General features: G+C 38.3%; 1 protein-coding gene across 5 annotated transcripts; it reads right to left on the reverse strand.

The window, feature by feature from the left end:
- Positions 1 to 5,175: 5,175 nt before the first annotated feature.
- LOC143367981 (transcription elongation regulator 1) lies at positions 5,176 to 14,693 on the reverse strand. 5 transcript variants are annotated; one of them, XR_013085121.1, is made up of 19 exons: positions 14,409 to 14,693; positions 13,596 to 13,842; positions 13,420 to 13,509; positions 13,152 to 13,346; positions 12,827 to 13,070; positions 12,531 to 12,749; positions 12,056 to 12,259; positions 11,706 to 11,976; positions 11,402 to 11,634; positions 11,172 to 11,332; positions 10,881 to 11,089; positions 10,637 to 10,787; positions 6,871 to 7,317; positions 6,582 to 6,791; positions 6,227 to 6,493; positions 6,060 to 6,137; positions 5,744 to 5,967; positions 5,468 to 5,668; positions 5,176 to 5,347 (listed from the first exon to the last, which is right to left on the reverse strand). XR_013085121.1 is itself a non-coding variant. In XM_076810283.1 (18 exons), the coding sequence occupies exons 1-18, from the start codon at positions 14,561 to 14,563 to the stop codon at positions 5,665 to 5,667; spliced, it is 3,606 nt and encodes a 1,201-aa protein (XP_076666398.1). In that variant the 5' UTR covers positions 14,564 to 14,693; the 3' UTR covers positions 5,176 to 5,664. The 5 variants fall into 5 exon arrangements, 4 of the variants coding, with proteins under 4 accessions (XP_076666398.1, XP_076666390.1, XP_076666413.1 ...); XM_076810283.1 differs by having other exon boundaries at positions 5,176 to 5,668; positions 6,582 to 6,788; XM_076810275.1 differs by having other exon boundaries at positions 5,176 to 5,668.
- Between the last annotated feature and the right edge of the window lie 3,065 nt (positions 14,694 to 17,758).

The raw sequence follows: 17,758 nt of genomic DNA on the forward strand, positions 1-17,758 counted from the left end.
GATCGCCACGATTTCAAAAGCCTGGAACCGAGGCTTTTCTCTGCCGCGAGGATCCGCGTTTGCTTTTCCGATTTTTTCAACGGTAACGGCTAACCAGTGGTGACATTTTAGAAGACAATTAAGAAAAATTCGGGTACCTGCTCTAGTTTGTATAACTATGCTTATTTCGTAAGGTAAACTTTCTAAAATCTCTGACGATGAAAATAAAAATTGATTAATACAGCAAACTGGGGGAACATTTTGCTATTGCTACTAATATGTAAAAGTGAAACGTTGTCTGTTTGTCCTTCTTTCACGCCTAAACGGTTTTCAATGAAATTTTAAATATACATTACGGACGTCATAGATTAGATTATAAGTTATTTTTTTTTAAGTTTTCTTTTATTTTGGAAACATCACAAATAATTCCCGGGTGTATACCTAATATTAAAATTAACTTTACAGTAGCGGACAAAAAAGTTAACACTTTTTCCATCCACTCTATCTCTACTATTTTTTAACATCAACTCAAAACTGCAGCATGTGTCCAATATACATATTCTGATAGAAAATTGAAAACTTTATAAAACCTAGTTAAAGTTGATTTATTTAACTGATAAACAAAATTTCTACATAACATTAAACACGACAACCCCCTTTTAAAGCTGTTAAAAACTTACCATTTTTGAAAGGTAATAAAAAATCTGATATTTCGTGAGGGCACCTTCTGCTTTTAGGACGGCCTAAAAGATTACCAAAAGTGGTAGCTCCTTTGCCGGCCCCAAAAATGTGTTATTCCATTCAATGTAATAAATTTATTAGTTGTTAGTTAAATAAATTTTAACTGGGTTTTATGCAGCTTTCAATTATCCATCAGAATATGTATATAAAACACATTTATCACAGTTCCAAGTTGATGTTAAAAAATAAGAAAAATAAAGCAAATCGAAAAAGTGGCAACTGTTTTGTCTGCTACTGTATATTTTCTTTAAAAATAATATCATAACATTGCATCTTTTGTAACAAAAAGCATACAATTTTTGTGCTTCTCCAATGTTCCCCCACGGTATAGGTACTGTATACCTCTAAATATAAATTTTTTACTACCGAATTGACCGACCAGTTTTGAGAATATAAATTCCAGGTTTATAGTCCAAGTTTCGTGTGTTTATCAGCGTCTCGTATTTGTGGTGGCTCAAAAGAATGCAGCCGGAGAATGTCATAACAGGGGCGCGTCCTTCGCCAGGACCTTCGTAAACATTTTTTCGAAGGTCGACTTTATCCTGCTGCCGCACGTCCGTTAACCTTTGACGGTCGCGGGCGACCTTTACGAATCGATGTGCCGGTCGATTTCGAACTGATTCACATCCGGCCAGGATCCGGGCAGCCGCGAGAGGAAAAAGACGAGCAAGGTCGGGACGAGCTGGGGAAAGTAATTCCGTGACGCAACAAAGTTGACCATCATCTAACAGCTTCCATGGCTGTTACTGCTCGAGTATCATCGGCTGGGATTAGTAATTTTGTGGTTTAAAATTTGAACGTTTCTTAGCGTCGTGGTCGATCGGTCGAAAGTTGTTCGTTAATTTCTTAATACCTTTCAACCTGCTGCGATCCGACCTTGTTGTGCAAGGCCCGACCTAGCTCTTCCGTCGCTCTGGGCAGAAATGAATGATGTTTGTCGCCCTTTATTTTATTTAATTATAAATCATTATTTTAAAATATAATTTTTGACAGTGACAGAAATTTTTTGTAGATTGTTTCGTCGAATAAACAAAACCTAAGTACTATAATCAGTGGCGCACTCAGGATTTAATTTTGGGGGGAGCAGAGTTGAACGGATAAAAATATTATTAATGTAAGTTCAATAAAAATTTCTAGGTGACTATAAAAATGTATTTAAAGAATAAAATCCAGTTTTCTTTTCTTTTTACAACGCCTCTTCTTTGGGGGTGCCAGCCCTCCCCCCCCCCCTCTGGGAGCGCCATTGAGTATAATAGTTATTATATGGGTGATTTAATATAAATAAAAATTTAGGGCTTGGATTTTTTATATAGTTTTAAAGCAATTTTTATTTTGCTAAAAAAAATTGTTTTTATGAAAAATTGAACGAAATGGCTTCCCGGAGCACTGCAAAAAACTGACCCACACTCCCGGGAATGACTGAATCATCTAAGGAACTACAAAAAATATATATAAACAGGAATATATTAACTTAGCGTAGGATTTTTTTAATATTTCAATTATTCGATTTTTTGCAAGCGTTTCAGTGCAAAGTTTTATGTTAGAAATTGAAGTCAATTCTTCAAACTGTTTTAAATTTCCAAAATAATTCGAATTTTTAGAAAATCCTACGCTAGGTCAAAGATAATATATTCCTGTTTATATATCTCTTTTCTAGTTCCTTCTCAGATGATCCAGTCATTCCCGGAAGTGTGGGCCAGCTTTTTCCAGTGCTCCGGGAAGCCACTTTGTACACTTCTTCATAAACTCAAAATTTCTAGCAAAATAAAGATTGCTCTAAAATTATATTAAAAAAAGCCAGGCCCTATATTTTTCTTTGTACGGACAAAAGAAATCCTAACTTTGTCTTTTGTTAGTGGCTTCAGGGTGGGGTCCCCCATTAAAAACAATTTATAAGGTCGACACTAAATTCAAAAATGCATTACCTGCATTTTCAAAAAGTTTTACTTCTTCATTGGTTCTTATTGATTATAATCTTCTGTTTCCACCAATTTGCCACTCTGAGCAGTTGCCCTGCTTGCGCCCGCCCCTAGACCGGTCCCTGTTGCCATGCCCCTAAAAGAGAAAAATGAAACGAATATAGTTGCTCGATGAAAGTGACGTGGTTGCTGATATAGGGACGTGTCTCTTAATATCTTACTCATTTTAGAGAAATATAATTTTCTTCCTGTATAAGACTGTCGTTTATCTCCTGCTTACGTAAAATTCTGGAAGTAAGATTCGGTTACGAGGCAGTCACCGCGTCGAGTTGCCAATTTGTATTCTCAGCGAGCAAGCAGGAAGTGCAGCGTGCCGGGCCCGATTCTAACGGTAACGACAAAGATATACAATACAGATTCGTGTACGGTATTTTGTTTCGTGACAACGTTACGAACACGCGGAATAATGTTCCCACATCTTGGAGATATCTTAGCCACCCACGCGCCCGTGTAATCCGATGGCAATTATGCAACGTAGGTAGGCACAGCGGTATCAGGTTTGAGCAAATAGAATTCGAGGATCTGCAATCTTTTCATCGACTTGCACATTTTCTTGAGTTTCTTCGATTTTTTTTTTTGGTGCATATAATACTTTACGCTGAAAACGAAAGGAACGATTATAATATACTAGCTTTACTACTCGGCTTCGCCAGAAATTTAGATTCTGATTTTATAAATAAAATGATTTTTTTAGTGAAAATAGTCGCATTCGTCTGGATTAGCTAGGCATAATGAGCTGGGACAGATTTCGTGATCAGAGTTTACCGTTCAAAAGTTGTTAGGCGACAAACAAACACACGAATACTTTTTGCTTTATATATTAAGATTTAATACGAATTTTCTGCGGAGAAAGATTGACAAATTTTTTTAAAAACTTTAAATATTCTTGTCCAATTGCAATTAGGCAAATTGTGTGTTTTATTGTAATTGAAATGTTTATTTGGACGAATAAAACGAGTTACCTACTTACGTGGCATGCGTGTTCATAGTACAGTGAGACATGCTCTATGCGAGCGTTTAAGTCTCCGCTGGTTCTGGCGTTGAAATCACCGCGCGACACGACTGGCGTTGAAGTTACTGATACAGCTTCACAGAAGTGAGTTATTCGAATAAATGTTTATGAATATCAAGATCAGGTAAATTAATGTAGATAAAAAGATTTTGATAGCATGGGCGTCCGGAGGGGGGGGGGGGGGGTACAAAAGGGGCAGTTGCCTCCTTGGATTTTTAAAAAATTGCTTTTTTCAAAACTGATCTTTATTAAGTTTATACTAAAAAAGGGAATATTTTTAAATTTCGGTTTTAAATTTGTAATTAAATTGGCACTAGAAAATGGGTTAAAAAAGCAAGAGGGGTATAGTTTTCTTAACCATCATCCGCAAGTAACTCTACCCCCTCCCTCCCCCGGATAAAGAGTCTCCGGACGCCCTTCTTTGATAGATCCATTTGTAAATAATTTAGTGAATAGATTTAAATGAAAACCGGGGTTGGCGGAGCAAATTTTTCCCAAGTATGGAGTTGGGGGCGGGGAGAGTACAAATTAAAAGATCAAATTTCAACACCCTAAAATACAGTACGAAAATAAAAAATGGTAAAATGCTTTCGAAATTCTCGAATGTGAAATTCCACACGCAGCAAAGTATCAAGTGTGGAATATACTTCGTAGCATCTTGCTACAAGTTCAAGTTTTATTTATTTAACTTTGCAGGCCGCATTAACGAAAGTATACATAGCATATATCTGCTGGATATACCTATTTACAGCTGCATCAAATTGTTGTTTCAAACAAGATTATGTTGTGACTCATTTCTTCCTTGTTTCGAGTAAATTCAGTTTCCTCATAATGTTACAATGTGCTCAGACTTTATTACATTTGTTATGTACATTATACATATGTATATTGTAATTTGGGTGAAAATAATCGCATCAAATGAAAGCCTTAATAATTATTGGTATGAAATAAAATACACAAGTTACTAACTATGGTACTTATGCAATCTCCAATCATTCTTATTTTTTTATACGAGATCACATCTACCAAGATTCAATTCTTGATTGCTTAGCATGAAAATCTGTTCTGCAATGAAATGGTACAAAGCATTAGAAATAAAATGTACCTAATTAAAGATTGTTGGGAATTATATGTAAATGTCGCGATTTTTAATAACGATTTATTGGGTAAAATAGATTTTCCTATCGCATTCATTTGCATCGGATTAGAAATTCTGTACCGTAAAAATGCCACGTACATAAATTTTAAGTAATTTACCGCAACTGACATATCGATCTGTTCTACACATACGTACTCTTTCTAACACTTACGAAAATGTATATTTTAAATAAGAATATTTTGTAAGATACTTACGTTTCATTGTCCAATAGAGCTGCACGAGGGAAGCAATTTTAAAATTCAAAACACAACTTCCGGTCTGAATGCTCCGTAAAAAGTATCGTGCATGATTGTCGTACATTATGCTTCTTTTTTTTCAGATACAAGAAATAAGTTTTCAAAACATTCAATTTAACGTCGATTTACAGAAATTCACTTCACATGCTTTTAAACTATTTCGAGAGCGTAACTCATTGTCACGATTTTCGTGTAATTTGTATACAAAATATTCGTATGATGGGGTGCTTATGTAACAAACCTGGATAAAATATGTATAAAATACGTAGTTTATGCTATCGCTATATAATATTGCTAGTAACTCGTTTTTGTAAGTAGTGTATCTATTTAACGTAATCCAACAAATTAATGATATGCTTACACTATGGCATCTTTACAGTATGACACACACACACACTTTTAGCTGTGTGGAATTGGCGTTAGTTTTATTGAATCCTATAATTACAGGCGATAATCATCTCGTGTGTAAAGTACTTCAATTCAACTACAGCTATAAATTCAATCACTGATTTGTTATTTGGACACCATATGTATACCATGCTTTGATGACGGGCCTCGTTAGCTAAAACAAAAAATAGATTCCGTAAGTTCAAACGCGTACTGATATGGTCCTCCGTTGGTTGGAGGCAATAATTACTTTGTAGTTGGTCTTCTAGACGGCTCTGAGGCAGTAGGCGGCGGCGGTGGGCCCCTACGCGCCAGTTCCTCCAAATATCCCATTAACAAACGAGTTCGTTCAGCGGCTGCTGCTTCCAGCACAAGAAATCTTCGATCCTTCCTTAAAATTTCTTCGATCTCTGGTAAATGTGCACTGTTCTCTTGCACTTTTTTATATGTTTTATCGGTAATGAGTTTCGTCTCCTGAAATCAATATTGAACTACACATTTAGAAGCGGCTAACACCCCTGACCCATGCAATACAAACGAAGAGTCTTAATATATTTTTAACGTACTTGCAGAAGTTCTCTAAAATCAGCTTTAGCCGCAACAAGTTTGTCTTTAATGTACTCTTTGAATTCCTTCTCACATTTCTGTGGAGCAAGAAAGATAAATATAGTGAGCTGTTAAAACAATGATTATCCTCAGCTGGCCGGTTATACGTGATTAAAATGTTACGCACCCGATCGCTGGAAGAGAACTTGAGATATCTAGGATCGTCTTTTAATAATTTTTTTATATCTCTCCACGATGCAGTGAGTTCAGTGGATGCTCCTACTTCGTCGAGGAGTTCTCGAAATTTGTCACGTTTTTTACGACTCAGCTGCTCTATGTGTTCGTTAAATAGCCTTTCCTTTTCCTCGCGGTCTAAGCTCTCCGCTAATTCCCATCTGTGATCTTTTCTCAACTGCCGTTTTGCTTCTCGCCATGCTAAGTCACCGTTCCTTACCTACACACGTGAGTTAGGTTAATTAAACGAACTGACTATGTTTGAAATTCCAACCATCCGCGATGAATTGTGTACACGGGATACATACTAAGTCGGCAAGAAGAGCGCTGAAATGCTGCACTGCCTCTGTGTGACGATGATGCTGCCTTTCCTTATCTCTATCGCGAAGATGAGTAGCGAGAGTTCTTTGGACTTCTCTCTCCCGTTCACGAAGGCTCGCTTCCGCTCTTCGTTCACGTTCACGTTTCTGTTTCTCACGATCTTCTTCTGAATCGGACTGATCTTCCGCATCCTCCTTCTTGGTGAAGAAACGTTATGTGAATCGGACAATTTGCCAGGAAATTAATGTTAATTAACCGAATAATGGGGATACTTACGTCATTCTCTTTCTTAGCTGGCTTATCATCGTTATCCTCGATTTCGCCACTCTCTTTCTCTACCGTCGACTCTTTCTTATCTTTGCCATTTTCTTCCGCCGGCGCGTCACTTCTTCGCTGTTTCTTGTCCTTCGAGCTATCCTTGTCAACCCGATCCTTCGACGATTTTTCCTTGTATTTATCAACATCCTTCCTGTCCCTATCCTTCTTCTCCGACTTGTGATGATCCTTCTCCCTGTGCCGGTGGTCTTTGTCTTTTTCCTTCTCCTTCTTCCTCTCCTCCTTTAGCATACGAATGTAATCCCTAAACCAATCTTCGCGCGTGCTTGCGGACTCTACCACTCTGTACCTCCAATCTGATTCCAATTTTTTCTTACAATCGCTCCAATGCGAATGTCTGTCGATGTCTTTGTGTTCACGTAGCATCGCTATGAATTCCTTTTTCACCTGAAACGCATTTATCATAAGAGTTTTCATTGTTGAAAGACAATTAGCTTTTGCTTACACTCTATTTATACAATTTCTGCCTTAAAATCGAATCTTTTCTTTATCTTTTGCTTGTCTCAGTTTTAATCATGCACGCTTAATATTTCCAACCAATGATTACACGTTCAGCCACATTACAATCACTTTGACAATAATGTATATATCGTATATGTATATATATATATGTATAGTAGGTATATAAACGTATAAAATTAATGACTTGTAATGTGGATCAAACTATTTCAACTTGCAAACCTTTTTATTGGTTTTCAAACTACATTTCGTTAGAGGTAGAAGAAATAGTCATTCGTTCGTGTCAGGAGGTATCACAACGTTAAGGGCTCTACTTGTTGGAATTTTTAATGAAATAAGCTGGTCAGTTTTGCTGAAAAAAATTATACTCATTATAGCTGCAAAAAATGATTATTGCCAACCGAGTCATCATTAAACACTTAGCATGTCGGAGGATACAAGAATCAGCGAATAGCAAATAATAATAGAAGAGATAGAAAAGAATACGAGCCATTATTTAATGATGAGACGGAGTATAAAATGGATAAATTATTATCTGCTGCCCTTGCTGAAAAGAAAACAGTCGTTAGTACATCGTGACGAGATTTTGAAAATATCAAAAAGATTTCAGCCGTTCAAATTACGAAACGAGGTTTAACTTTTCTTAACTATCTTTTGTATAGTACCTTTCCAATAGATTACAAATCTATGCTTTCATCATTGCTATAAAGTATACTACGATGATTATGTGTAATGTGAATGTGGTATAACAAAACTTGTAAGAAATAAAAACCGAAGAATCTTAAAATTAAACTTTAGTGGAATCTTTAGAAGTTTCTATTAATAGAATCCCAAACGGTTTCAATCAACGTATTAGATTACACTATAGAACGGACTTCAGCTTACAGTTACACATTTCTTTGATCTCTTAATATTCTCTATGTTTCTGGCGCCTTTATTTTATGTTATTGAAATAGCAACTAATAGCAGATTATACTCAATATATCTTTAAATTCCCATTACGTAATTTGTGAACGACCTACAGTCTCAACATAGTAATGACAATTTGTTGTAGACTTGATACATCTTCATTTCGGAATGAAAAGACGATTCGAGTTCAGAGTTGCTGGCACATTTTGGTCTTGAATTTGCCATTATAGTTATTACTCGGATCCTGATCCTATATAGTTTTCAGGTACTAAGAAACTTGTGCCACCTTTTGATTTTCATCCAATCGCAATCATTGCAAAGTCCACTTCTATTACTCTTAAGACAAAAGCAGTCAAGGTTCTCTGAAGGATACAAACCAAATTTCATAAAAGCACACTCATTCTACTATTTCAACATACTCATCTTGTTGCTTCAAATATATTCTTTTCTCTTTACTAAAGGCTTCTTTAGAGTTCGATCCTTTATTACGTCTCATGCCAAGTAAAGATATTTATATTCTGATAATGATAATGCAAACAAAAAAAAAAAATAGTAAAAAGGAAATATCTATACACCAATTGAAATGCACTTTATCAATTTTATACATAAATAGGAATCTCGAATTTTTATTGAAATTTCGATGTGCCATGTATTGACATAAGAACAATTGCTAAAATGGAATCATTCCTTGTCACGAAAAGCAAAAGAGCACCACATTTGAACTTTTCCCTGTTACCGGCCAGTGAATTTATTACTCATGCATCCGAAATTATCGTAGATACGTAAATACAGGTAGTTATAAAATTGATAGAGCTATATTCGATACAAAAGAATACATAAGAAGAATTAATTTGTTCTTATGTTGATACATTGATCATTAAATGAATGGGTAGCTTTTTGTCTCTCTCAAAGCGAATAACGGTTCTTTATCTCCAAGGAACAGAATAAGATCTGCAAATATGTTTGGAATTGATGCTACCACTGAGGGTTCCTTCGCCCCACTTTTTACTGATTATAGAATGCAATCAATTCCATTGAAATTGGTTTTGATCTTGGGGAAAAGTTAATCTTTTGAAGTAACGAGGATTACGAGTAATATACAAATACCGAGTTCGTTCATTCTCATGACTCTGCTTTGGAGTAAAGAATGCGGCGCGCGAGGGTGTGCCAACTGTGCCACGCAGTGTAGGTGGGGATGGTAGATGACATCATCCATGCCACCAACCAGCTTCAGAACCAAGCCACTCCACATACGGAACCTGTCCTGCCTGCCTCCTGACTGAAGTGGAGAGTTCAGAACACATAAGTACATAAGGAACCGTCACATACTAAGATTTTATTCTCTACATCTCCCATCTTACAGCTACAAAACTTTTGTCTATCGAGAAAATCTACTGGAGTAGAGAATTATTAGAGAAACTTCTCCTGGTATGTGTTCTTCAGCCGTTAATTTTAGGAATTCATATAAGATAAATCTTTACAAGTGGAACAAAATAGTTAACATACCTATAGAACCTGAAAGAATCTTTAATTATCGCTGAAAATGTAAATTCATTAAATGTTATCCTGTCTTATTTAACAATAGAGCGTTTTTTTGCGTACTTATTACTCATTTCTTATATCATCGCACATTGTAAAAATATCACTCAACCATAGCATATATAAATTATCTCTTTCGGAAGACAGTACAAAATTATAAATTTTGTTCACATACAAGTGGGCGCTGAACAAAGGTTCATTCACCTTTCACGTAACTTATCCCGAATGCAGTATATGCTATGTCTATATTTCAGTTGATATATATTCTTAGTAATGTACTATATGATCTCTTCGAACAGAATGAACGATGCGTGTATGAGCACCTTAATGAGGTCTGGTGTGGAAAAGGGATAGGCTTGATGGTTATATCCGAAAAGAACTTCCGTTTTATGATATTTTAATACACGGAGAGAATCGAGGTACCAAATAATCAACGGAACATCCGTGATGAAGTAGCCGACAAAGTGACATAATCGTACAAATTCATTCTGAACAGAAAATTTGCATTTCTGAAGTATTGTAGTCAATTTGAAAATACGCATAATAATATTCTACAGTCTGAGATTGATTATAGAAGTTAATGAAAAAGGGTACCTTGATTCTCGAATATCTCTAAAAAATTTGGTATACTTTTTATCGCGCGAATAAGGTAACATATTTTTAGGATATCTTTTCTTACTTATGGTATTGAATATCTAAAGTATTCATAAATCTTTCAATTCTTATAGTATAGCACGAATTCCTGAAAAGTAATATCAGCATTGCAACGAAATCAACAGTGTTAATAAAATAAAAATACCTGTTCTCGTTTTGCTGTTTTCTCCTCTTTTTCCTTTTTCCGCACTTCCAGCAGATATTCGTTGAAAAGGCTCTCCCGTTCGCGCATCTTTTCTACATTCTTAAAACGTTCATCACGCCCATGTTTTTGAGCAAAATCACTAAACGATGATCTGTGTAAAAAAACATCAAATCGTGATAAAATAAATTAAATAATGGAGGTTATTTCGGAAAGTTCAACGTAAGCTTGACAAATTTCTACGTACTTTCCATGCAGACCAGCTTCCTCTAACAGTTTCTGGAATTGTTCCTTTCGTTCCTTCATTTTGTTCCTCTTTTCCCTCCTCTCCTCTTCGGCCCTCTCCTTCACGTACTTCTCGAACACTTGTTTCCTTTCCTTGGACGTCAAGAGTAGGTAACGGGGATCGAACACTATTTTATGAAGCTCCTTTTCCCAAGTACTAAACGCGGAAACCTAGAAAAATCGCAAAAAACGTTATCCAGTGTTACGTTAGTTGCGTATGTTGAATTATATTGAAACCATCAGGAATCTTTACATCTTTCTCTGCAAGCATGTCCCTAAACGATTTAATCCGTGTCTCCAGTGGAACGATTGCCCTCTCCCTAGCTGCCCGCACTTCCGCCTCTATCGCAGCTTCTTTACCGATGTCGATGGTTTTCTTGTTTTCCTTCTCTTCTTCTTCTTTTGGCGCCGCATCTAAGAGAGACGCAATAATATAAATTTCTCAACACGACGCATAAATATTAAAACCTGAATGGTATTTACTTTTTGTGTCTTCCTGTTTCATTTTCTTCGCTGGTGTTGGCTGATCATCGTCACTGCTTTCGCTCGTATCCGACTGACGGGTGGTTTTAGTAGCTACTACCGCGTCCGGCGGAGTGGACACCATCTTGTCGACATCCTGGCGGCCAATGAGATCGTCCGGTCTCTCCCAGACCGAAATGCGCGAGGAAGGATTATAGAAGAATACGCGTCCATCGCCCGTCCAAACGACGCACCTAATAAGAAGTTCGAATTTACGTTTCGCGCAAGCGACGCGAGTGCAGTAGATTAATGTTAAAAGGTATACCAGGGAGTTCCAGGTACCGGTGTGCTCGAGATTGGCCTAGACTTATCTTGAGGTTTAGCAGCTTCCTTAGGTGCCGCTTCTTCTTTCTTTAGCTTGTTAGTGTCCGCCTCCTTTACGCTATCTTTGGTTTCGAGATTACTTTCCTGCGGTTTTTCCTGTTTTACGGGTTCGGTGATAACAGCGTTATTAGGGACAGCCGTATTAACTGCAGCGGCATTCGCAGAATTGGCAGCTGCTTCTTCGGCCTTTTGCCGCAACGCTAACTTTGCATCTAGTAAGGCATTCAATTATAAGAAAATCGTTTTGCATCGAAACCTGCTTAGAAATTTGTGTTATAATAAATAACATACTTTCAAAATCTTTTAAAGCCTGTGGCTTCTCCCAGACAGATTCCCCAGCTTTGCTATTGTAATAGTACAACCGACCGTCTGGGGCGCGATGCTCTGTCCACACCATAGCAGATGCTACTAGCTCCTGATCAAGTTGTGCTAATATGGCAGGGTCCTCTGCTGGAGCTTGTGGTGTCATTACTCCATGTGGCATTTGTGGCATACCTAGTGCAAGATACATATATTTTTAAATAATGGAATCAGGTTATTAATTAACCCTTTCGTTACTATAGTCGACATCCATGCGACGACCTGTGTGTACGGGTACCGACTATAGTCGACACCCATGCGACGACCTACGAACACCGAAGATTACCGACGTGCATACTTTGCGACGCGGTGCCCCGTTCAGTGGCGTCACTCCAGCGGAGCGGACTACCGTAACGAAAGGGTTAAAGAACTACGTTCTATACAGCTCAGGTATAAGTTATATTACCCCAATTTCCCTGAGGTGGTCCGTAGCCTCCAAACGGTTGAAAACCTGGTGGTGGCATACCGAAAGGTGCTGCCCCAAATTGTGTTGTAATTGGACCACCAAATTGATTTGGCATCCTGTGTTGCATAGGTATCATATTAGGAGGTGGTTGCATCATGTTTGTGTTTACCGCTGGTGTATTCATAGTTGGAGTGCTAGTAACAGTCACCGGCGCTGTGCCTAAATGCCAATTATAATATTAAAGGGCTTTTCACAATTCGATTTCGCAGACGAATATTAAGGTGGTTTTTTAGTACCGTTTGCTTGTGTCGTGTCAGGTGGTTGCGTGTTAATGTCTGGCACTTCACCAAGTGTGGGAGGTGGACCTGTACCAGGAGGAGCAGTGCTTAGCTGGTTAATAGCATCCGCGTTATTTGTAGAGGGCTGTTCGCCCCCTTGAGAAACTCTATTTTCATTAATTTGGGTCGGTGCGGTAGTCGTGGATGCGGAGTTGCTGGAGGGGGCTGCTTGTTTAGATGCCCCGTGTACCAATTGCTCTAACTGTAAAACAATTAGAATTCTCAATAGAATTAAGTGTATAGAGTACGTCTGGGTAATAGATTATAAAAGAATTTGACACACCTGGTCTTGCACCATGACTTTCACATTTGGTCCCTCTGGTTTCGTCCATGTAGTTTCTCTCGTACGTATATTATAGTAATACGACTTGCCGTCCGGAGTTTTGGTTTCTACCCATACCTCTCCATTGAGATCTAAGCCTGGAATGTTTGCTTGCTGTTGCGCCTGTTGCTGTGGGGGCTGCTGCTGACCTGGAATCTATAAAAACATTCCCCATTTTCATATCTCGATACCTATAAAGTTGACTAGCTTTCTGTAAATCGAAATTTACGTTATTCATATTTGGTGGTCCCATTCCAGGAGGTGGTCCGTACGGTCCCGGACCTGTCCCAATGGGGCCATTCATCATGTGTGGCGGTGGCTGATTGCATATAAAGTTAGATTATGCTTAATCAACTTTATCGGAAGAAACTCGAGGGGGCAGATTTAAACGCAGAGAGCAATTACCATTCCTGGAGGTCCCATCAGGTTCGGCGGTCCCATCAGATTCGGTGGCCCCATAGGTCCCCAGCTAGGATCAAACGGCGGCGGTCCTCTAAAGCGTGGCCCGGCTGGACCCGGCGGACAGTTCGGCCTGGGAGGTCCCTCGAATGGAAATCCGTTATTCGCCCCTCGAAACATCGGTCCTCTAGGTCCAAATCCTCTTCCTCTAAATCTTGGAGGCCCACCTCTCATGGGAAAATCAAACCCACCTCTGCCACGACCCTTTCAATTATTACTGCATGTCCTGACTCTGTACTTCACGAACCATACGTCTGAATGATTTACCCAAGTGTGGACGCATTTTTTCTGACTTTAAATTCAAATGAGAAACGTACGCACGAGCGCAGCAATTATTGTACGAGAAATCAATCCTCACTTTCAAGAAACACGATGAATATTGCCCGAGGTGTTATTCACCTTTTTGCGTGCGGTGTCTTGAAATGTAGAAAACAATTTACATTGGCGAATGGAAAAGTGTTACCGCAAAGGCAGTTCACGAAAAAAAGCAACGAAACACTGTATTGAATAGTTGTGGGCAAATCATTTTATCGTATAGGAGCGTAAGTATAAAGAATAGCCGCGTTTCCATAGAGTATATATTAAGACGCGAGGAGTTGGTGGGAATGGGATGTTTGAACGTTCTCGCCGAGTATATTATGTGGTCGGACGCAGGTATCATGAGGGGGCGACCTAACCTTACTTTTCGGGCCTGTTGTTCCCGACGACGCGCAATACATACCGCCGATGTACGGGGTGTTAAGAATAACAATAACGCACCTAAAGCCTCCTCGACCCCGAGGCACGAAATGCCTATAATCCTCTCCATCGAAACTGTAATCTTCAGTTTCCTCCATGCCCTCCTCATTGTGTTCCTGTTCATTATTAGCAGCGGTTTCGGTGGCCACGGGTGTTTGCTCCGTACTCGCTTCCATTTTACGATAATATAGAAATTAAAAGCTTCTTTCCCACACGCCCATTTATTTCTTTCCTCAGGCTTGCACAAAAACGCCGCAAACAAATCACTATTTTATTCAATGTAAGCCGTAAACATATTATTACCAACGGGAAAATCGAATTCTCCTAGGTTCGCTAACAGTGGGGCAAACATAACGGGCGTGAAGTTATGGTGCCCGCGTCAGTGGTCGCTGGTCCTCCGGTATTGGTTTCCGAATTATTTCTAGTAAATGTGCTGCGTTTAATAATTCGTTTTCATTGTATACCGCCTTTATTTAACTAGTAAAGTGCCCGCTGTAATCCTGTGACGTACAGTTTATGGACGTTTTACGTGAAAAATCGGCATTCAAAGTTGTCACGCTTCGCGCCCTTTATCTCGTTGTTTGATTGATACGAAACACGTTGCCACGTCGCTAAGAGATGAAATTCTTGTGTTACAACAAATAGGACAGAGGAGCATCATTCGGATCAGGTAAAGTAGTGATGTTATACAATATTCTTTCGTTGTTTTAAAATATTTTCCTCGTAACTTTGTTTACTGCGGAACCTCGCATACCAGTGTCCTTGTGTATTAAAATGTCACATTCTTGATCATGTTCTCTAACGACTTTGACCAAACTTAATCGCGTTTGTTCGAGCGAAACGAACACTTTTCGAAGCGAGCCTCTAATTTCCGTGTAAATAATAAAATGCTATGGTCAACGATAGTAAACAAATAGACAAGGGTGTCCGTAGACTTTTTCCAGGAGGGGGGCAACTTTGGGGTGACGGTGAAGAAAAATATAGTAATGATAAAACCAGTAGCCCGCTTGCTTTTTAAACGATTTTATTCAGCTTCGATCCTCTGTTTGTTGTATGTTTGTTCGTACTTACAGTGGCTCACAGCCATAATCGTACGCTCTTTAAAATCGCATAACTTTTTTAAAATTCATCCAAACGACTTTTCCTCCAATTTTCGACCATCAAAATTGAAGTACAAGAAAAAAATTATTTTTTTAGTTTTGTGCATTTTAATTTAGTTTTTACTGCATTTTCAATAAAATCGTTTAACATAATTTTTTTTATATATTTTTTATTTTTAACTCATCTTGTTAGGCCATTTAATTAAAAATTTAAATCCGAAAATTGGAAATATTCACTTTTTTATTACAAACATAATAAAGATCAGTTTTTAAAAATAAGCGATTTCTTTTCTAAACCCAGGGGGGGGGGGAACTGCCCCTTTTGCACCCCCTTCGGGACGTCTATGTAAGTAGATAAATGTAAACGTAAAAAGTTTGTCATTCTTCGTCGTTTTATCCGCTTAAGTTCCTAGTTTAACGTAAAAGCGTTGGCAAAACAATATTTTCTCAAATTTCACTTCCCACAAAGTGTAACCACCAATACTTCATCGCAACCTAAATTCCTACATTCCAATTATATACTGAAAACCCAGAGAAAGTGTAAAGTAACGATGAAAATTACCGCTTCTTTACTTCTCCTTGCAGTAAACTCTACACGACTTTTCGCCAACGATTCAAAGAAATAATTGTTCCCTTACTATGGGAAGCCTATACGAAGGAAGTAACTAAACTGTAGTAACAATTCCGGACCAGAGGGAACTTTAATTATTACTTGTGGAGAAGCAGGACCCGGAACTCGGAGTCGATTAATTTAAAAATTCACAATCACGGAGATATGGGGCCAGGACACGAAGCGAAATCGAGCACTAGGTTTTTTCATCCGACTCAGACAGGTTTTAGGGATGTCTCAGGAGCTTGTCTCGCGCCATATCCCCTCGAAGTGGTGCAAATTACTCGACAAATTTGCCATTCGCTGCTGCGTTTACCGTCTGATTACATTACATCAGTGCTGGCGCACGGTTGGTTTGCTGGCACACCTGTCCGCGTATTAACTCTGCCTCTGATCACATAGTGCGCCGTTGTGTGCGCTCCTAAGACTGTTTGCATAATATAACCGGTATCTATAGTGACATGTCACTTAGCCGTCAAAGGCTCGCGATAATAGTCTCGATAATGCTCCTGGAATTAGATTTGTCTGGCGTCTTTGTGAACGTCACCCCTCCCTCCCCCCAAAAGGCTCCCATTTATCTGCAGGAAAGATGTAACCCGAACTAATGAAGGGAGCAGTATTCGCCGCTATGGAGAAATGTTCAAATTAAGGGATTTACTCGGTAAGGGGACTAGGCAGTCGTTTTTCGTGAAAAAAAACACTTTCTTTTTAAATGTATTTGTAAAAAAATGAAAGCAGATTCACATGTATCCTTTTACCCAATGTTTATTATTATCGTAGAGATTGGAAAGAAGTTGGTATGAAATTGTATATCTGCTTTAAAAATCCACTGGTAAACATTTTAACATTCTTCTGCGGTTTTGCAGGTAATATTGGTCTTAAAAAGTGACGCAATCCAATTTGAAAGTGCGATTCTTGTGAACCAATGCAAACTAAAATTAAAACAGAATTATTAAGTTGGTGGCTGGAAATTTGGTCTTGTTTGCGCGCTACTAAGAACCCGTGACTTTTTAATTTTTTTTTATGAAAATCACGAATTTTTGCGGACCACATCAGAGGTTTGGCGGGAAATGGCACATGTTTTATACATCCTGTAATTTTTTTCAAGTCGATCTGAACTTCCGTTCATTCGAAACTAGCCGAAAACCAAGAGAAGAAAAGATTCGAGAAAAACGCGTTTAAAGATTCTAGGCAAAGGCGACGCTGTAGATTGCCGCTTGAACTTTTTAGCTGTCACTTCGAGAATTTTGCGAATTCTAATATAAACCAAGCGGCACTTTATTCAGGAAAGATAGTAGTTTCGGAAAACGCAATAAAAAAATCGACTTTTCGACTGCCTAGTCCCCTTAATGAGTTTCACAATTTTTTAACGTGGCGGAGTATGACTTTATGCATATTTACGTGAGATTCGCGTTAATATTTTTTGAAGATGTTTAATTAATAGATATTTGATTTCAACGAAATCAGAGCTTACAAAGGTGCCTTGCAATTGGATGCAGCATTCTTTATAAAGAACTGATTGTGAGTAACTGACAAGGAAATGTTCTTAGGTGTTTGCCTCTAATTGCTTTGGTTTTTGGATATGTTTTGGAGGCCCGAAAAAGAACAAATACGTGTTCTTTTTTATTTGGGTCTGTTTGCGTATTTAGAGAGTGAAACCA

Source organism: Andrena cerasifolii, chromosome 1 (genome assembly GCF_050908995.1).
Source record: "Andrena cerasifolii isolate SP2316 chromosome 1, iyAndCera1_principal, whole genome shotgun sequence".
In the NCBI taxonomy this organism is placed as follows: domain Eukaryota; kingdom Metazoa; phylum Arthropoda; class Insecta; order Hymenoptera; family Andrenidae; genus Andrena; species Andrena cerasifolii.